This window comes from Pantherophis guttatus, chromosome 7, assembly GCF_059756535.1.
Source record: "Pantherophis guttatus breed Tessera chromosome 7, ASM5975653v1, whole genome shotgun sequence".
Lineage (NCBI taxonomy): Eukaryota > Metazoa > Chordata > Lepidosauria > Squamata > Colubridae > Pantherophis > Pantherophis guttatus.
The window spans coordinates 46,551,990-46,573,904 of NC_142069.1; the positions used below are offsets into that span (position 1 = coordinate 46,551,990).

Below are 21,915 nucleotides of genomic sequence, written 5' to 3' on the forward strand. Positions count from 1 at the left end.
GGAGTTGAAAAAAAAGTTTTATTTAACATGTTGATTTAGCTATTACTGCATTTTCTCATATGCTTCTTTGTAATTACAGGTTGCTTCAGCAGTATTGGGAAGAAAACAATATTCAAATTTTGAAACTGCAAGCCAAGATGTTTACATATAATATGCCAACATGCCTGGCCATCTGGAAAATGTAATTCAACAGTCATACACCTGTTAAGATAGATACTGTTGTAGTTTTCTTTGTTTAAAAAGGTTTGCTTCATAAAACTGAATAGTCTTCAAAATAGTTTCTACTAGGAAGGGTTTCCATTGTAGTCCAATTCACACTCTTTGGTTTAGAAATGTACACGATATTAAAGCGAAGACCTTGCTTCCCCATACAAAAAAAAATTCAGAAGTAAGTATATTTTGTGTATATAAATAAGGAAAAAATGATTTCTTTCCTTGTTGCTACTTTGGAGTGTTGTACTATTCAAATTATTGACTTCTGTTTCCTCCTCCTTTCTACCCTCCCCTTTATATATCATAATAGCACTATCCAGTGATGATGAACTGATCATTGTCTGCAGTGTTTGTACATAATGGGAACAACTGAAATGTCTTGCTCATGTAAGATTGTTTATAAAATGGATCTTTTTTGTCTCTTCACTATAGATTATCATCATTGGGAATTAGTCTATTACTTTCCAGGATTTTATAGTTTCATTCCATATCCAGTGTTCTTCCCTTAAAGATACTCAGTATTCAGTAAAAATAAATCATTTTTATTTCTTCCCTTCAGAGCCATTGCTGCTGAATGCTTTTTAAAGGGACAAAGAGAGGTATGTAAGGAAAATATACTAAATAGAAATAATTTGGAAATAATTGTTCCAAGGTTTTAATTTGTCTCATCTATTATTTAAATTCTATTAAAGAAGCAGCAGCAATACTGTTAGGAATAAAAGCAATGGTAGTTTATTTTGTAGAAAAAAACCCTAATAATGCTTTTCAGTATTCAGAGATTGTACTATTGGATAAATTTTACATAACATCAAGTCATGAATTCTGGTTTTACAAAATATGAATTAATTTGCTCTTCTTTCATATTACAGGTAAATAAATCAAGAAGTGAAATAGTTTGATCTGATGTCCAACCTTAATAGTTAGGGCCCTTAGGCCAATCACAGTATGTTAATACACAGTATAATAAAAATAACATTTTTATTAATAACTTTTTTCTTACATTAATCACATACACTAATTATACTTAATTAATTTTATAGTCCTTGTCCTCAGTCCACAATTCAGACATCAGGTGAAACTATCCTCTTCCTGGTTTACTTGCTTGAAAGAAGAAAGGAGCAGGAGCAGATAGGCTAGATGTGCATATATGTACCTAAAATACATTCCAGCAGATTTTTTAAAAAAAAATTGTGCAAACAATCAGTTATGTTCATTTGAAAGAGCAAAAGAAAAGGCATATGTGGCTCAGTTTCTGAGTAACAATATATTTGCACCACTTTCATAGCTTTGTGTACCATCCCAAAGTCCTTTCTCATGCTAATTGGGTTGACTTACATTCAGTTCCCTTTGACCTTATGACATCTCATTTACAATATAATTCTACCTATACCTGCTTAGTGAGCTTTATTCCCATATAAACAGTTATAAGGATTTCATGCACAAAAAAAAATTTATTTCTAAAACAAGACAATACAAAGTTACATTCTAAGAACGAAAATAATGGTTTTTGTATTAATTCAATTATGTGGGATTTAACGTGTGTGTGTGGTTTTTTTTTTAAATGAGATTACTAGTATATATGAGAGTTAGTGTGATAAACTGATTAAAATAGTTTGATGTAGAGATAAATGAGAAAGAATTTTTATTGAGTGATAACATCGAATTGTTTTTTGTCTCTCCTTTACAGGTCCATCACTTATATCAGAGAGCCTTTCAGAAGTTACCTCTTTGTGCAACCCTGTGGAAAGATGTAATGTTTTCTCCTTATGTTTCAGTTTAAGGTTTCATTTCAATTTTCTGCATATCCCATGTCCATTGATGTGGTGATATTCAAGCTCTGGCTAAATCTCATGTCTGCTTCCCCATCTCTTACAGCAGTTCCTATTTGAAGCATCAGAAGGAGGTAAAACTGATAACCTGAGAAAACTAGTTTCCAAGTGCCAAGAGGTTGGAGTCAGCCTAGATGAGCTTTTAAATTTAAACACTTACAGAACAGAAAGCACGAATCACTGAACGCTGGGTGCAGTCAGTACTAAATCCTCTCAAATGCCAAAATCATTTTGAATGATTCTCCAGGCTGATCTCTGGCTTTAGGCTTGTGTAAAGCAGATGAGCCGTGCTGAGCAGCTCAAGTCTCTTTGGCTTGCTTTCCTTGAACCTGGAAACAATTAACATGGCGCCTCCTTGGATAAATGATGCCCTCTATGGCCTGCTTCTGGGCCCTGCCAGACTCTCATAACATCATGTACGTAAGTATAGCTCATCCCAATGACAGACATAAAATGTATTAATTTTTTAAAAACCTGCTCCTTTTCATTTTCTTTTGTGCTATTACTGATTTCACTTGACACTCACACTGATGCCTGAGAGAGCTATGTTTGGAGTTAATAACGAGGGCCCTGTTTACATGAAAAACAACCAGTCTGTTTTGTTTTGCTTTTTATTTCCCTGTCCTTGTTTCCCAGTCTCCTTTTTTGTTTCCGAGATTTGTTTTGACTGCAGGATTTAAACAAAAACAACCGTTCTTAAGCAAAGTACCTGCCATGGCCGCAAGTATAATTTTTGTACTTGGAGGCTATGAGGGTAGCTTAATCCCTTTCTGCATTTGGACTTGTGGCAGAGACTAAAACTTGAAGAGTACAGTTTCTATTACAAATGCCAGTGCATCAGAACCTCAAGAGTGATCAATTCTATTATGTGCAATTTTTGTAAAGAAATTTTAATTTATAATAAAAGTTTAACAGTTAATAATATTGAACTGATTTGTATTAAGATACTACACTGTAGTATTACTGTTTATACAAAGATATTTTGAATATACGTTTTTAAAAATCTGTTGTCTTTGTTGTCTTTTACTAGATATTACAAATGTGGTTTCTATTTTCATTCTTTTTTTTAAACAGCACACAACAGTTTACAATCTTTTAAGAGCACCAAGCCATAAATAGTAGTAGTAGTAGCAACAATAAATTGGAAAGTTAAAGTAGATAGTGATAAAGATAAAATAGTAAAGATACTACTAGTAATAGTAGTGGCTCAGGCTATTAAACACTTGCCTAGTATTTTTTTTTATCCAGATTGAAAATAAATACCAGAGGAAGTATCTCATAGGAGCCTTGGTAGTACAGTGGTTTAATGCACCCTGTTATTAACACAGCTGCCTGCAATTACTGCAGGTTCAAATCTTACCAGGCTCAAGGTTGACAGCCTTCCATCCTTTCTAAGGTAGGTTAAATGAGGACCCAGTTTGTGGGGGCAATAAGATGACTTTGTATAAATATACAAAAGTATGAAGGCTATTGCTTAATGCATTGTAAGCTGCCCTGAGTCTCCGGAGAAGGGCGACATATAAATCAAATAAATAAATAAATAAATAAATAAATAAGAAACAATCAAAATGTTTGCATCCTAGAATCACACTACATTGTCTTGCGTGGTTTTTAATTACCGTATTTTTCACTCCGTAAGACGCTCCTGACCATAAGATGCACCTAGGTTTAGAGGAGGAAAACAAAAAAAAAAAAAATACCTGCCTCTGCCACCCAGCGTCCATTCATCTGGCTTAGCGTCCTTGCAGCAAGCAGCCTGCCTCCTCCATGTCTGCTGCCTCCGCTTGAGAACGCTGGAGCCTTCGCCTCCGAGCAGTTGATTGGTGGTTGGATCAACCTCCTCGAATACCGCTGATTAGCTGTCCCAGGCGGTGGGGATTGCCGCCGCAGTTCACCGCTGTTGTCTGTTGCCCATATTTGCTCCATAAGACGCACAGACATTTTCACCCACTTTTGGGAGGAAAAAAGTGTGTCTTATGGAACGAAAAATATAGTAATCTTTTGTGATAATTCATGATTAGCATACAAATATAGAAATCCACGAGCTATTCCTTTTCTGGGTTATCCATCAGGGGTGTCATGTAGACAGCAAAAGAAGTAAATAACATGTAAAAGAAGTTTAAGGTACAAGGTAAGGAAGGAAATGAAAATTTAGCTAGATTTAGTTTACGTCAGTTGTATTCAACACCATTCCACACATCTTTACAAATCATCCTTGCTTCTACTACACAAGAATTAATACAGTTTAAGCATCTCAATCCTGTCTCTTTGAGGCGGTCATCAATTCCAGCACTGTCTTGCTCTTCCACTTGCTCTCAATACATTCACTCTTGAGGGAATGGAGCTAACCTAATGTTTGCGGTGGGGGGGGGGGAGATATTTCATAACAATGGCAGAGAAGGCTTGCCGCCTGGGACCCACCAAATGTAGAATGCATTGCAATAGTCCAGTCTGGAGGTGATTAAGGCATGAGTGACTGTGAGCAGAGCTTTTTGTTCCAGGAGCAGGGGCAACTGGTGTACAACCTAGCGCTAGGTAAAGACCCTCCTAGCCACAATTGCCACCTCAGCTGCAACCAGGAGTTGAGAGTCTAGGAGGACCCCCAGATTATGTACTGGTCCTATCTGCAGAAGTGCAATTTTATCCATCAGACTGCAGATTACCAGCTGTTCTACCCATACTTACATGCATCATTCCTTAATAGTAAGCTCATTTGGGCCAGCATATCACAAATGGAACCAAAGTCTAATTTTATTGAAGTGTGCTCATGCTGTTCAGTTCAATGCAACTAAAATCTTTAGACGACTTTGCAAACCAGTAAACGCTTGCCTGCATCCCACTACCAAGGAGTTACACAAAGTGTACTGATACACTCAACATGCAATTATAATTAGAAAAGAGTTTCATAGCCTGATGGTCCAAGTACAGTCCTCTCTGTTTATTAATTTACACATTCAACAAATATACTTCAGTTAAGCTGACTTTATCCAGACTATCCAATTAAGATTATGTACAGAAATGAAATTGTATTTACCAGAAATGTGAATGCAACAGTGTTGATAAATATGGAGAATTGTAACTTTTTTTAAGGCAACTCAGCCTACCTTATAAAACCTTTGACATTTTATTTGTGTTTCTTCCTAGAGAAGCCAGTCTGAATAGTCTCCTCACAAAATAACTACTTTTGATTGATTACCAATTTTACCCATGTAGGCTCAATTTTAAATGGGCTATATTTCCAAAGTGAATTTGTTGCAGAAGAATGCTGAAATCCAATTTTTCTTTTAAGGAAATAGTTGGAAATTTTAAGTCCCAAGTGTCACTCTTTCAAGTATCCATTTCCCTTAATTAAACCTTCTCCAGAATAAAAATCTTCATGAATCCTAGCTGTTGATGATTATATGTGAAGTATCATTTGAGCAGGTTTTTTAACTAAAGCTATCAAGAGTCCACATACTTTTAATAGTTCCATCACCGCAAAAGGTATGTATTGAAGGAGGGTGGGCAGAGGGTTGATAAACATCAGCTTCAAGCATAGGTTGGATGGAAGAGAGAACAAAAGAAAATACTTTTTCAAGCCTGAGAGACGGTAGTGGAACACTACCAATACATACTTGCAATTTCTGAGAAGTATATAAAACAATTTTAAAAGCAGTTAATGGTGAAATCCTATTGAAAAAATTCTAAATCTGAGAGCCGTTGCTGAATATTTATAAAATTAATATAGCTGACAATCTCACAAATGCGAAACTAGGCAACACAATAAAACAAACCATTAACATGTAACTATCTAAAACAGAGGAGAATGCCTTCAAGATCTGCTATAGTCATTTCACAGGGTCCCCTCTTTCGCGATATTCTTAAGCCTACTGTCAGACTGTCCACAGCTTGTTCCCTAGGAAAGAACAACCCTTGACTCCATAGGTGTTGGGGAAAAGGTACTTTTACTAGAGATGCTGGGTTCAGCGTAGCAAGGCAAGCTCTGAAGAAAAACCATGTGAAAATCACATTTAAAGCAATCCCCAATGCCCAAAACCCCCGTAGAATAGTCCAATCAGGTCTTGTTCTGATGTTTTGTAAACTTGGTGCCTCAGGCGCCATTGTAAATTCCTTTCCCAGGGCTGGTGTCCTTGAAGACAGGAAGATAGCTCAGTTTAGCACTTCTGGTTCCTGTCAGTGTCCATACTCCCCAATTTCACATAACATTCTTTTCATACCTCCAACACTTTTCCCGTCCCAAATGCCCCTTCCTCCCTGGTTATGGCTGTTGCTAGTGAGCTTCAAAGAAAGCGAAGATGCCAGCTGACACCTGAAAAAACACTTTTTAAGGGATTTCCAGAAAATCAGAGTTGGAGCCAATCTCACCTCAGGGTGATAATCCATAGGCAAAGAAAACTCACTTGCTGAGTCCTGTCCAATGGAATGCCTTAGTACAATGATTCTCAACCTTTTCTTCACCACGGATCCCCTTTAAATATCTTTTGGGCCACAGACCATGGCCACAGACCACCTAGACTCAAGGTTTAAATCATGCCATTAGTTCAAACCTTCACAGACCTCCTGTGATGACAATCATGACCCCCCCCAGGGGTCCATAGACCACAGGTTGAGAACCACTGTCTTAGCAAGGAAATCCTGCCAGACCTGCTAGGATGGTAGATGTAACCAGGGACTGGTGATCCCTCAAATATGACTAATCAAAACCAATCATCCACTCATATTTTTAACAACAGCTGCAAAAAAATGCAATCAACTTGTTAATATACTGTAGTTATTAATACCATAAGTATCAATTTTAATGTAAATTGATTTTTTTAGCACAACTGGTAGGCCTTTCCTAACATATTCTTAAATAGTTTGTTGACAGTAGAGAACAGTACTTGGGGCTTCCTATTCTATGCCATACTTTCTTTCACTCTCCTCCTGTAATTTACTTACAAGACATCTATTCATGCAGTGGTATATTTGTACACAGGAGAAATTTCAATTCACCTTACATTCAAAATCCTTTAAAAAATGGTGTTTAAAACCCAAATAATGCATCAAGTCATTCTCTCAAGGGAAGCTATTCCAGAGAAAGGTAATTATATCAATGATTATTAGCAAGGGAGCTAGTATAACATTAAATATAGTCCCACTGTAAGTAGAAATAAGCACCAGAAACTGTTCTATGTGTGTATTAGTTGGGTTGAAAGCTGTCTTAGAAAATTTGGTTAAAAATTCTATTGATTATATTTCCCAAATTTGATATGTTTTCTGATGTCCTTTAGATTTTACCTTTGACATTCCTAACAGAATTAAAATTTCTGGTTTCTTTCAAATGATTAGTGTAGAAAAGGTATGGAAAAGGTATATTGAACATGCCAAAATACACTTTAAAAAGTTAAAATTATAAAATAAACAATGGAGTTTCAGGCCTAAGGCAGGACTAGAATTCACAATCTCGGTTTTTAGACCAGACTTTTAACACTAGACCAAATTGGCTCTGTATATTTTTTTATCAGAGACTTAGTCATGATAATGAGGTCTGACATGATGGTGACAAAGAGCCAGTTGATCTAGTGGTTAAGGCACCAGGCTAGAAAGCAAGAGACTGTGAGTTCAAGTCCCACTTAGCCATGAAAGCCAGCTGGGTGATCTTAGGCCACTCTCAGCATAACTCATGTTGGTTATGTTCGCTGCCTTGAGTTATTTGTAAAATGATAAAGGTGGGTTAAAAATAACTAACATGACATTTTGCATATATCTCTACATAGACGAGTTCTTCACATGCTGGCAAATTTAAGCCTATACAATATAGGGGGAGGGTATTAATTAAAATTTGGGGGGAAATTGAAAAAAAATGAAAAGAAAATTCAAGTAGATAAACAAATAAGGGATCTCACTTTTCTATCAACTTAAATTACATGGAGTCAGAACAGTAGACCTGTCACAATGCTATTCTTTGTTTGCAGCATTGTTGGTAATGTAAAAGAAGGTCCACATGCCACACCAAAATTTGTGCAAGGTGACAAGATAGAAATGGAGCTACATTACCATTCAGGGTTGTTACAAAAAATAGATGAGGGTTGCTACATACATCATATTCAGGGGTGGGTTCCACTTATCTTTACTTCCGGTTCGCAACGTGAGCACGCACGCCTCTGCGCATGCGCAGGTAACCCATGATGATGTTATGGCAAGTGGGCAGAGCCTCCCGCCGGTTTTACTACCGGTTCTATAGAACCAGACCGAATCGGGAGCAACCCACCACTGATCATGTTTAGCCCTTGTACAATGGAGTAGAATAACGAACAAAAAATTAGATCATTTTCAAGATCACTTAATCCTTTCTGGTTTGATTTTTGAGTCACCGGAGAAAACTCAGAATCAGAGAAAAGTTGAAAAGAATCCAAACGCTAGTTTTCAAAAGTAGATTTTATTTGCCAAAGATAATTCAGGTTTACATTCTTAAAGAAATGGCTATATTCTGATTTGGGTAAGTTGTGAAGATGTTCCAAGTAAAGTAGAAAGATTTGGTGGGCAGTTGTTTTTTTTTAGAATTTATTGCACTCGGAGATGTATTAACTCCTGCCTATCTTGTACAATAAAGCAAGATTATTTGTAACTGAAATCAATTTTTGAGCAATTGTTGGCAAGGACCCTGTGATTTATTTACTTTTCCATTGAAGGGAGTGTCATCTCAGATCATAAAATCCTTTCATGTTTGCACCTGTTGATGCGGAACAAAACTGACCAAGAGGCATTTAAGAGCCTGTCTTTGTTTCCCAGGAGACAGTAGAAGAATTTTAGCAATACTCTTGCAAGTGTTATTTAATTTTTAAAAACATTCATTTTAAAGACATGGACTGCAACTTTTCACTTCACAGATATTAAGAAAACTAAGAATCTAAGCCCCAAGGTTGGATCACTGGTTTTACCCCAAGGGAAAGCTCTTCTTCCCCATATAGGACTGCAGTCAAAAGATAGCCAGAATAAAACTGTAGACCAAAAGTCATTGAATTGTAACGTGATTGCACTTAGATCCCACATTCTAAAAGATGGTATACTGTAATGTAGCCTCCTACAGAGTTTGTGGTTCAGATAAATATCTGTGCTTTTCCCAAATGGAAAAGTTTTACATTTTCATATGTTTTTCTAGTGCCTAGAAATACACATCTGAACAGAAATAATATCTCATGTGAATATTACAATTACACATTTGCATAATGTCTAACACAAATGTATAAACTGAGGCATTTTGAAGATGCAATTATGCACATGTAGTCAATCCCCATGCACTGAATATACCCATGAATATATTAAGTCAAGAAAACGTTATCTCTTCAGATGCAAGGTGGCCTGTTATGCAGACCACAGGCAACTGAGCAGGGCAGTGCTACAATGCAGTTATATAGCTGATGAGATTGTGGACACTTGAAGATTCTTTTCATTTTCAGGAAGTTTAGAATTGTGGAAGTAAAAATGTGAGGGAACAAGGAAGATAGGTTTTGAGAGATTCCAGTCATGTAGATGATAGAAAACATTCTCTCCATAGAGGTGAACAATGTACTGGTGTAGGATACAGGTTGGCGGTGTCTTCAAGGAAGATTTTTTTGATACGTTGTAGTGTCTACTTGATCAGCACATTAGTGAAGACCGACAACCTGTACTAAACGGAAACAAGCTCAGCTAAAGACTAATCAGAAGTGAGGTCATCTGCTTATAAAGATAGCTAAATCAGTCCTTGCTCAGTTGCCCAATAGATCACCTTTCCTTTGAAGATAACAGTTGCCAGCAGGAAATCTGTCTGGTTTATAGTTATTAAATCCTGAACCTCAACACTGCCCAGCAGATATTGGCTGTGAAAATCTACACATGTTTATACTAAGAGAAAGTGTGTGTTATTTCTTCTGATGGAAAAAGAAACTTCACAAATTTTATTTTGCAATTAAATTGCAGAAATGTTAGAGAATATTCTGGAATTGCTGCAAAATACATCTGAGATTTAAAGCACTAAGTGATCCTTCAAGGGTAACTGCAAATTTTATTACAAATTACATGTTTAAAACATAAGTAGAAAAAAGGAACAGTATTTACATTCAGTAGAAATTTACATATTTACAGATCAAAAATTTAAACAGATATGAGCTGGAAATAGAAATCTAGTAATTAAAGCAACATGAAACTACATGCCTTATTCTCATATTTGAGTATGATTTTACTATAAATAATTCTATATTTACACATTGTGTTTTAAAATCTTCTCTGAAATGAATTTAAATATTTCCAAATTATACTTGAATTTTTAAGCAATTTAACTTGCTTATACAATATTATGTTTTGTATCCTGATTTATGTTATCTACTGTTTATTTTAATATTAAAATAATTTCTTAGATTTTTTTTTCACTTTCTAAATTTGTATAGTAATGTAAATACAGTCATAAGAGAAAAATTTATATATTACCAAACCACTGTGAAAAATTAAATAAATGTAGTAAGATACATTTTCAAGAATTGGTAGATGATCTCTAATTTGAATGGTTTGAAGAACAGACTTCCAACTCTAGGCTTTACTGTTTCAAAATATAACATTTAAATATATATAGTGCATAATTTCTTCATGTTATTTCCTTGGACGCATAAGTCAATTGGATAAAATTGACACAGCACAAAACTTCATATATTCTGTTCATATCATTCTTATGACTTTTCTGAACAAGTCCACTAAATTAATAGATATCCTAAGATTCAACTGTATCTCAGATGCCAACAAGTTATGCAAAGATTAGAAACCATTTCTATTTGGTATTTTCTGTTTTCAGGATTCCTTTATACATGTAACATTCTTGGCTTTCAGACATATCGCAAAAAGGATATTGAGGGCAGCTCAGCTATATATAGATAGTCCTCAATTTATGACCACAATTGAGCCCAACATTTCCTTTGCTAAGCAAGAATTATTAAGTGAGATGTGCCCCATTTTATGACTTTTGCCAGAGATCTTGAGTGATTCACTGCAGTTAAGTGAATCATGTGATCATTAAGCGATCTGGCTTCCCTCAGTGACTGCTTGTTGGAAACTGGCTGGAAAGGCTACAAATGGTTATCACTTGACTCTGGGAATTCATGCCAGTTGCCAAGCAACTGAATATTGATCACATGACCATGGTAAGCTTCAATGGTTGTTAGCTTTTTTTAGGGTTGTTGTAACTTTGAATGGTCACTAAATGAATGGTTGTAAATTGAGGACTATCTGTATTAAGCTTTAAGAGCACTAGGGAATCCTCGCTAAATTGATCACAATTGGGATTGGCAACTCTGTTGCTAAGTACTGTGGCCAGTAAGCAGAAATTCATGCGACCATGACAGGCTTATGACACCATTTCCAATTTGGTCCTTAAGCATGACATTATGTGACTTATACAACTTGCAATTTTACTTCTGCACTGCCATTAACTCTGCTTGTGGGAAGCCAGTTGTGAAGCATGTGAATGGTGATCAGTTCATTTAGTGACCATTCAAAAAATGACTTATGACCATTTTTCACACTTACAACCTTTATAGCATCCTGATGATCATGTGATCAAACTTCAGATGGTTGGCAACTGGTTCATACTTATGACTGTTGCTTTGTCCCAAGGTCAATGATCCCCTTTTGCAATCTTCTCATAAGCAAGATGGGGAAGTCAGATTCACTCAACAACCGGGTTACTAACTTATGAAGTGCAGTGATTCACTTAACAGCTGAGGCAAGAAAGGTCATAAAATGGGGCAAAACTCACTTAACAAATGTCTCACTTAACAACATAAATTTTGGACTCAATTGTGGTCGTAGGTCGAGGACTACCTGTACTGAAATTTCACAATTTCAGATTTCTTTCCCATAAAATCAGAGTAGTTGGTTGCTTCTCTCTTTGTAAGCAATACATGGACATTCATCTATTTTTTAATTTTTTTGTAAAGCTCACCACTACCTCTGAAATGAAGTTAGTGGCATGGGACAAATGTGATGGATGAAAGGTTACAGCTTTCACTGAATTCGCAGGATGATGGCACTACTGGATTGCCGGGAACAACATCGTATGATATTCTGGCACTTGCAAAGGTTACTAGAGCTTGAGTTGAATTACACGACTGTTTCTCTGCATCCTCTGAATTGACAGAGACCAAACTAGGATGTTTTGATGTTTTCCATCCAAATGAAAGCTTTTGAAACCTTCTCAGGTCCTTCCTGAAATGAGGATTAAAAAGTATGTATAGAAGTGGGTTTAGACATGCAGGAAGGGGAACAATCACTAAAAGTATTGGTTTGATGACTTCTGGGCCAATAAAATGAAGGTTTAATATTGATGAAAATGATAAGATGGCCACAGGACAATAGAGAATGCAGTTAATAAAAAGTAATAAGGCTATGTGTTTGATCATGGAGCAATCCAAAATACTATCCATTTCTCCCTTGTCCAGACTACAGTAGAGTTTTGTGTATGCTACTGTCATTACAAGAAAACAAAAAGAGTTCATTAAGACCATTGCTACTGTATAACCCACACTTGATGGTCTTCCAAAAGGTAGTGGTATGCATAAGGGAGAATCTCCATATTCGCTGTCACTGAGCACTGGAATCACAGCAATTATTAAAGCCAGTACAAAACAAAAGATGATGGCTATTTTTATGTTAGCTAGAGTGTGTTTGGTTTCAAATTTTGTTCTATATTTCACAGAGAACACACGCTCAACAGTTGCTAAGGTGAGCAAGAAAATAGAAGCCTCTGAAGCAAAGACAGAAAGAATTCCAATGATGTGACAAACAATTCCATCTTCCCACCAAGTTCCATATTGAGCAAAGACTCCATAGGTTAATGCATCCACACTAGCAAGCACACTGCTAGACACAACCATGAGAGTATTTATAATAGCTATTAGTCCAATTATAAACTTTATGGAGGAGATGAACAGTGGAACTTGGAAGATTGTTGCAATCACCAATATATTACAAATAAAGGCTAAAAGTATTAAGGTCCAAACTCCAACTCTGATCAGCCAACTACCAAAGAGGCAATCACAGGGCTTGAAAGGTCCTACAAGAAAATAAAGAAAAAGTAAAGTCATGGTAAGCTTAGCTAGGTCCAGTTTTCATTACTTTTTGTGATGACTGCACAGACAATAGACTATAGTGAGTGTAATCAGCAAGAGACAGAAACAGCTTCACACTTGTCGATCTTTCGTAAGAGTGGGATGGGGTAGTGCATCCATCTTTACACTCCTTGACCTCTCAGAGGCCTTCAATACCACTGATATCCTTTGGGGTCAGCTGTGAGATCTGGGGCCGGGCAGTGCAGTCTTTGATCGGTTTGTCTCCTTTCTCCAAGGGTGGTCCCAAACGGTATTGATAGGGAGTGAGAGGTCCAGCCCAAGGCTGCTCCTTTGTGGTGTAGCACAAAGTTCAGACTCTCTCCACTCCTTTTTAACATCTACATGGAGCTTCTGGGTGAAATCATCCGCTACCATGGGATGAGGTACTATCAGTAAGCTAATGATACTCAACTTTATATCTTCATCCCTGGTGACCCAATAATGTGTCACTATTCTTCCATGCAGTGGCTCAGACACTGAGCTTGTCAATTGAAAGATCAGCAGTTAGCGGTTCGAATCCCTAGTGCCGTGTAAGAGGGTGAGCTCCTGTTACTTGTCTCAGCTTCTGCCAACCTAGCAGTTCGAAAGCACATAAAAAATGCAAGGAGAAAAAATAGGGACCACCTTTGGTGGGAAGGTAACAGCGTTTTGTGTGCCTTTGGAGTTTAGATATGCTTCTGAGTCAAATTCAAGGTATTGGTCATTTTCTTTGAAACCCTTTTATGGCATCAGTCCAGGTTACTTGAGGAACCATCTCACTCCAGTGGGATTAGCCTGCCCCACCCACACTGGCAGAAAGAACATGTTGCAGACCTCATCAGTCAAGGAATTCTGGCTGGTGGGATCTGGAAGAAGAATCTTTTCTATCCTCTGGAATATCATTCAGCTCAAGGTGACATACCACACTCTTGCCTTCCATAGGAGCCTTAAAATCTGGCTCTGCAATTCACCTGGTGACCCAATGAGGGCATGTCATAGTGGTGATGGTTAATGGATTGAGAGAAGACTCTACCTCCACCTCATTTGCACCTTGCTTCTTTCTTTGCGAATTTCAATATTAATTTTGTTAATATTTATTATCTTAATTTTTAAATATTTTTTCTTGGTTGCAATCATTCCAGAGTCACCTCTAGGTGACCATTAAATAGTTTCATGCCTTACTTATGCAATTGTACTGTTTTTATGCTGCACATAAGTTTTTTGGCTGAAATACATATTAAAACCATATATCATGAAACAACACTGAATAAATTACAATTAAAAGTAAAATAAACCAACTGAAGAATCATTAGATATTTAATGATATTCTAAATCCAGCACAGCTGGTTTATAGAAATAACAATAAATCTATTTTTCCCCTCATTTTTTGAGAATCTAAATTGAAGTTATGTTCTTAGAGGTAGACCGTGTTATCCCTTTTTCATCTAGCTTGACGACAATTTGCTATTTTCTTCCTTTTGAGAATGTTTCTTGAACAGGAATAGCATAGGCAATGCTTTTATTTTATTCCTTATAATGTACTAATGGAAAACTAATCTTATCTTTAGGCTGCCTTCAAGTAGATACTAGGAAAAGGGTAGGTAATATTTCTCCAGGAATTCAGTTGTCCTGAAATATCAAACACTGTACCTTGGACTTTCTGATTGAAACTCTCTGGTAGTGAAATTTCCAGATAATAAAAGTTGCAGTACTGGACTAGGTTTTCAATGGTATATGAAGACTTTTAAAACTACTTTTGTCGGTTATTTAATTCTCTGGAACTTCTGTTTCAATACTGCATTTTAAGTGCAGGGTTTTTTTTTTTATTTTGGCTTTTAAATTCATTTTAATTTATGTTTTATGTCATTATGTTTTGGTTTGTTTTATATATAGATAACTAATACTGAGGAACTAATTAATTTTTCAAAAAATAAATGAATAAGAAATAAAAAATATGTCCGTTACTATGGATGGATACCCAAGTACTCCATATAGCTTCCAAAAAATTTTTCCTTAGAAAGTATAATAAAATTCACAGGAATTTTTTTTTCATAAATACTCACAATTCTGCTCAAACAATTCTATTATTACCTGGAGAAGGAGAACATCGAATTGAATGATGAGTTTTCAGATCTTCATTGAAGTCAAGAGAAAAATCCTCAAAAGCATGTTCATCTGTAGGAAGGAAAGTCATAGTATTTAGTTACTAATATTGATAATAATATTTAATATTTAGCTATAGAAAGAATTAAGAGCTTTTAAACCTTAATTAAAGGTCTTCACAGGTACTTAGAATTATAGAATTTCAAGGGTCATTTAGGTTACTTAAGATAACTCTTTTATTATCAAGATTATACATTATGGGAAATGTAAATCTTTTACCACCTCAATTTTTTTTGCAACCTGATTCAGTGGTGAAATCCAATTTTTTTTACTACCAGTTCTGTGGGCGTGGCTTGGTGGGTGTAGTGTGGCTTGGTGGGCGTGGCAGGGGAAGGATACTGCAAAATCTCCATTCCCACCCCAGTGCATGGGAAGAATAGTGCAAAAAGTCCATTCCCACCCCACTCTGGTGCCACCCAGAGGTGGTATTTGCCGGTCCTCCGCTCAAAATTTCCGCTACTGGTTCTCCAGAACCTGTCAGAACCTGCTGGATTTCACCCCTAATCAATTCTACTTGATTAGAATAAAAATTTAAAATATAGATTTATAGGAATTAATGACATCTTGTATTGATATTCAGGAATTAAAATAGTAAAATTAGAAAATTTGATCATCAGTTATGATAGCCTAATTCTAAGCAAATCCTTTTTTTAAAATATGTTTTAATGCATGTTTACAGTGCTTACCATTTGTATGGAAACTGCTACTAAATTTCCTTTGAAATTCATCAGCACTGCCATTCTCAGCTTTGTTCAATTGATTTTGGATTTTATAGTAGTTGTCATGGGCTCTAAAGGCACAGCATTGATAAGTATAAGGCATTTCTATCACCCTAAAGAATAACAGACATATTTGGTTACACACATTCCTTTTATTATTTTGATGTAGACCAAACTGTTTGCATATCTAAATATATACTAATAATTTGTATTAAACTGGTATTTAATATTACACTGAATCAATATAAACTCAGAATTTTTGACAGATATATTAAGTTAAGTTAAGCCATTCTTCCAAATTCTATGCTTCAGAACATTGCATGTATGTTGTCATTATTCTTTTCATTCTTGCTGCTACTGTTGTGAGTGTTCTTTTACCTCTTTCACACAGAATGAAGCTATTCCAGGCTTGAGAGAATCACAAGGTTTAATGCTATACAGAAATTGTTTAAAAGAAAAAAGTAAAGTGGGCGATTGGTCAAAAGAGAAATAACTGTACTGCATTATCATTTGCTGACTGACAGCTAATTTTCCGATGGTCACACAAGATTATGATGTTTGGCATTCATTTCCCAATATTTATGAACACATTTTCTTTGATGATAATTTATGTTATGGCAGATGTACAAAGCACTTTCCATGCTAGCTAAATATCCCTCATTGGTTCTGGATATAGGTGCACTGTAATGCATTGTGATCCTGTGTCTTTATCAACAGTTCTAAAATATAGTTATGTTATATAAAATATAAAATATGTTATATATTCTTAGATACCAGCAGTCTGCCCAAAAGAATAGGGCATGAACAATCTCTGTCACGTTTGATTTAGTTATAACAGATTTCTTTTTTATTAAGTGAATATGACAAAGTATTTTACCTCTAAGAGTGAGGCAACTATATAAGAGAGACAGTTTGATCTAATGGTTAACGCACCAGGCTAAAAACTAGGAGACTGAGAATTCTAGTCCTCCATGCTGGATGACTTTGGGTCAGTCACTCTCCTTTAGCCATGATGTCAGGCTCTGGTGACAAACTGATGGGCCAATTTCTGTCACAACCAATGGAACAACACTATGTTGTTCTGAAAAAGTGGACCCTGCACTTTCAGGAAAATGATAGGAAGAAAATAAAGAAAAATGAACTAACTATATAAGCCTTTTTTCCATTTTAAAATATTTGTAGTTTATGAAACAACATTTAAGGAGAGGGAAGCATTCCAGTATACAATATAATATATACAAAGTACTTGCAAGTATAAATATATTTGGAAGTACTGCTGAAAATAGGTGTATTTTAGAATGAGCAGCTATTAGGATGCTGCTCATTCTAAATCAATTACATTTTCTCAAGATACATAAGAATATTTTAAATCTATAATTTTTGCCACGTATAGATCAGTTTGACTGTTGTGTATCAAAGACTTTGAATAAGAAGTATCACACATTATATGGTCACACTTCTTCCATTGCAAATGCGAACAACTGTGCCCTATTAATTGTAATGAGGTACTCACTTGAGTTCTGGAAAGTTTTCAGATGATATCAAACTTTGAAGTGGATAATTTCCTGTTAATTTTAAATGAGTTAAACCATGTAGACCAGTTATAGGAAAAGAAGACAAAAGGTTGGATGACAGATCCCTGCAAAATAACAAAGTAACAACAACAAAAATCAGTTTACAAAAATGCTAGAACAGACTCTGCCCCCCATGTGAATACTTTTTATCTTTTTAAACCAACAGAAATATTATTCCAAACAAATATATACTGCACTTTCAGAAAAATTTATCCGACAGATAGTTTCCTTCTGTCCCCAGTTTCTTTGCCATTAAATTCCTAAAGGCTCTAAGCCTCAATAAGACCCAGATCTCACTGCAGATTCAATCTCAGAGACATCCAGATTCTGAAGTATATACCGTAAGCCTTTAAATGTGATAAATAAATGCACATTTAACTGCATCCAGAAGCTTAGTGGAAGCAATTGTTTCCTTAATAAAGGTGTTACTGATGCAAATATAGCTCATGATTACTTAGGGCACTGCAGTACTGATCCAACTGAAACTTCCAAATAGTCTTCCACGTAGAGGACATTGAAACTGTATACAAGTTGCAGTAATAAAAACATCTATTGTTGAAGAAGGAGCCAGAGGTCCAGAGGAATGCAGAAGTTGTGAGCAAGTCCTTTTATGGACAACTCCATTCAGAACTAAAGATGGACTGTATCTCTAGAATTAAGAGATCATGTTGCTAGTATTCAACCTGAATAATATTTTCTTTATCTAGACCTTAAAACCTCCAGGCACCATGCAATACAACTTCCCATGCAAAATTCTGATTTGCATGGAGAAGAAACCTGACAGAGCTTGCTGATTTGCTGAGAAAATCTTCCCATCAACCAATTTCCTTTTGGGTTTTTAAAGGCTCAGAAAGAAATAGCAATCCTGTGAAAGATACGTACGCAGCTGCTATAACTACCAGTAACCTCTGCTGCTTAGTTTTATTCCTCTCTACCAATATTCCACATTTGCTGGATAGAAGAGAAAATAACAAGATTTTCCCCATTCCAGTAAGCCTCCATTCTTGCAAAATAGGTGAAAACTATCCTGGAGATTCTTCACCTTTCTTTTTTCTCTCCTCTCCCTAACTTTGCTGTTACCTCAAAGCTTGCCTTACAGCCCACAGCTCCACCTCCATGTCAGGGCAATAATTTGGCTGGGTTTTGCACAGCAAGAACAATGTAGGACCGATGATTCTTAAAGCTGTGTGAGCTTAATGGCTCTGAGGGTGAGCTAAACATTTATTCTTCCTAGCTCTTATTCAATTTTTAACCAGTACACATTTGAGCACTCACAGGTTTTGTGGCAGCTCTCATGTAGAAAGGAAACATATATTTATTCCACTTATACTATTAAATAGTCAGTTATAAGATATACAATTATAATCTTACCATTAGCAGGGAGATTCCAACACAAAAAGGAAGGGAATTTTTGGAAACAACCTATTGTTTGGCTATGAAAGATTTCATTTAGTTTGGAGCATTTCAGTTTGCCCTATCGTATCCTAAGATTCCTCCAATTTAGTCTTCATAAGGAGGGTATCATTTAATTACATCTCAAAAAGACAACTTAAACAAAAATAGCAAGCTGATGCTTACACTTTCTGATGTAAGATTCTGCTGCAGCATTAACTGAAATAAACAGCAGTATAGAACTATAAAATTATTGTTCAGTTATAAAGAAAGTACTGATTATTTGTTACATTGTTCTTCTATTTTACAATTATTTAGGATCACACTAAAATAAAAAAAATACTTACATTTTAATAAGGGACAGTAAAGAAGAAAATGCATTGGCATGAATAATAGAGATTTTATTCCAGGCTAAATCCCTACAAGAAATAAAATGTCATCTGCTTAGTAATGTATAGTGTTGAATATTTTTATTAAAATATTAACAGCAAGAAATTGTTTCCAATAATTGATTTTAAACTTTCAGAGAAAAATGTACCTAAATTAATGATGAAATGGATTGAAAGTTACAAAAGCTTGTGAGAATAGATTTTTAAGGCACTGACTTACAAGGTATCACTATTTCAGAATAGTGGAATAGCTCTGGATCCATGCAAATTCATATCTATCTATCTATCTATCTATCTATCTATCTATCTATCTATCTATCTATCTATCCTGCCTGTCTCTCTGAGGTAACTCTATATAATTTGTACTAGGTCTGATAGGTAATATTTTTTTAAATCCACTGCAGTTTATTTGAAATTAAAGCTGTTGGTGTTTTCTTGTAATGCTGCAGCTCTTCAAAATTTGTGGAATTATGTTTCCCCATTTGCTTCATCCCATTTGTTTTTCAATCAAATTTTAAGGTGATCAATGAAATGCATGCATTGTTTTCCTATTTTACACCCTCCCTACCAAATCAGGAATTGATGGGCAATCTCTGCCCTAACTGCAATGTGATGCTGCTGTTCCTATAAACCATGTAAAGAAATATCAAGCTTTAGTTCTCACTCCTTCCAATCTTTCCTTTCATCTCTCACACATCCATGCTCATAGAACACTTTTCATCTACTAAATCACCTTTCTCTCTAAACTGAAAATGTCTTTTAAGTACCGCTTACTTATCTGACTTGGTAGTCAGAATCAAAGTTATGATCTGCAATTATGGTTCACAACTAGTGTTATCTAGTTAAGATCTTTAGTAAACAATGCAGGGGAATCAGTGACAGGCAGAGGTGCATGTTATATTTCAATCAGCCAGGTCCATTGATATTATCTACTGTTTCTGTTTCTCATTTTGATCCATCTGTTTCTCTGTCTATCCCTGCCAATTTTGTTCAATCTGCTCCTATTTGCAACATTTTCCCAATTTTTTGGACCTACCTCTATTATACACATGCTTATTTGTGGCAAGATTACATTATTATAGGCATTCAGTGTCATAAAAAGTCTACACACACCTGTTAAAATGTCAGGGTTATAAATGTGAAAAAAATCACTTCAGAATATTTTCAATCTTTAATACAGGTAGTCCTTGATTTACGACCATAATTGAGCCCAAAATTTCTGTTCTAAAGTGAGACATTTATTAAGTGAGTTTTGCCCCACTTAATGACCTTTCTTGTTACAGTTGTTAAGCGAATCACTGCAGTTGGAAAGTTAGTAACCTGGTTGTTAAGTGAATGTGGCTTCCCCATTAATTTTGCTTGTCAGAAAGTTGCAAAAGGTGATCATATGACCTTGGGACATCGCAACAGTCATAAAAATGAACCAGTTGCCAAGCATCTGAATTTTGATTAGATGATCAGGGGTATGCTGCAAAGGTTGTAACTGTGAAAAATGGTCATAAGTCACATTTTTCAGGGCCTTTGTAACTTTGAATGGTCATTAAACAAAGTGCTGTAGGTTGAGAACTACCTGTAATAATAATAAAAAATTTACAATACAAAGTCTATTCATTCTTCTGCAGTTTTGTAGTCTGAAGAAAAGTCATTTTATTTTTCTATTCATTTAAGTAATAATAAAAGGTTTTACATGAATCATTCAAATTGCTTATTCTTCAATGGTGTCTACAAGTTAAATCTACTTCAAGGGTGGTTTTTTTTCTTTGATGCATGGCTGTGTGAATTCATTGCTGGAAATTGTCAATGTCAGAATGTTTGTTTCCCTTTGGCAAATCAAATGCAGCAATTTGAACAATCAAGGAGGAAAATATATGTAAGATTGAGCAAGAAAAAGGAATGTCAGCTTCCATGCCACTCAATATCAAGTACTGTAAAGAATGTTTTCATGGTGATACTCACAGGGAGCGGAGGGCAACCAGCTGCTGAAATGTACCCACATGGATTTCATATATTTCATTATGATGTAAAGCACTGAAATGGCAAAAAATGAATTTATAGACAAAAACTTTAGGAAAATTTCTATTGATGCCCAAATTCCAAGAGTAACTTTCACAATTACTAAACATTTTAGCATTGCAATCTTGTTTTTCAAAATTCGCCTCAAGTAAGGTAAAAAGAATAACACCAATATTAAATTCTGGCACTTTCTCAAACACTTTTCTGACATACAAAGCTCAAAACATTGCCCCCCCCCCCCCCCGAGAGCTTATATTCAACTATACATGCCCAAGCAGTGACAGTTTGGTAGGCTATTCTAATTTTTTAAATATCAAAATCTGAAAATAAGCAAACAAAGATTCAGATTACTACATCCATAGATAAATTCTTTTTATCTTTCTTACTGGAAAAGAGGGAATCTTGCTCTTTCTGGGCATGGATACAAAGCATTTTAGAAACCTTACATTTTCTGAAGTTTTTCACAAGCTGTAAAACAGGGCAATTCTTTCAGATGATTATATGAAAGGTCTCTGAAAAACAAAGTA

The 21,915-nt window shown here is 35.6% G+C and overlaps 2 protein-coding genes across 5 annotated transcripts in view; one reads left to right on the top strand and one right to left on the bottom strand.

The window, feature by feature from the left end:
* ZFC3H1 (zinc finger C3H1-type containing) overlaps nucleotides 1–3,047 on the top strand; it is a 44,181-nt gene extending 41,134 nt beyond the window's left edge. Inside the window, exons 32-35 of one of the 3 annotated variants that reach the window (XR_015728956.1) lie at nucleotides 80–181; nucleotides 524–600; nucleotides 773–812; nucleotides 1,901–1,978. Coding sequence is in view for 2 of the 3 variants with exons in the window: in XM_034402991.3 (XP_034258882.2) it covers nucleotides 80–181; nucleotides 773–812; nucleotides 1,901–1,963; nucleotides 2,089–2,226 (343 nt within the window). In the remaining variant the exon portion in view is untranslated. Of the gene's footprint in view, nucleotides 1–79; nucleotides 182–523; nucleotides 688–772; nucleotides 813–1,900; nucleotides 1,979–2,088 lie in introns of those variants that run through there. The other 2 variants (XM_034402991.3, XM_087874090.1) reach the window with 2 other exon arrangements.
* Nucleotides 3,048–10,053: 7,006 nt separating this feature from the next.
* The window catches only part of LGR5 (leucine rich repeat containing G protein-coupled receptor 5), a 78,300-nt gene continuing 66,438 nt past the window's right edge, over nucleotides 10,054–21,915 (bottom strand). For both annotated transcript variants that reach the window (XM_034403560.3, XM_034403561.3), the window contains 7 exons: nucleotides 21,835–21,900; nucleotides 21,332–21,403; nucleotides 19,334–19,405; nucleotides 17,534–17,659; nucleotides 15,988–16,133; nucleotides 15,230–15,313; nucleotides 10,054–13,104 (listed from right to left, as the gene is read on the bottom strand). In XM_034403560.3, the coding sequence (XP_034259451.2) occupies nucleotides 12,014–13,104; nucleotides 15,230–15,313; nucleotides 15,988–16,133; nucleotides 17,534–17,659; nucleotides 19,334–19,405; nucleotides 21,332–21,403; nucleotides 21,835–21,900 (1,657 nt within the window). In that variant the 3' untranslated portion in view covers nucleotides 10,054–12,013. The remainder of the gene's footprint in view (nucleotides 13,105–15,229; nucleotides 15,314–15,987; nucleotides 16,134–17,533; nucleotides 17,660–19,333; nucleotides 19,406–21,331; nucleotides 21,404–21,834; nucleotides 21,901–21,915) is intronic.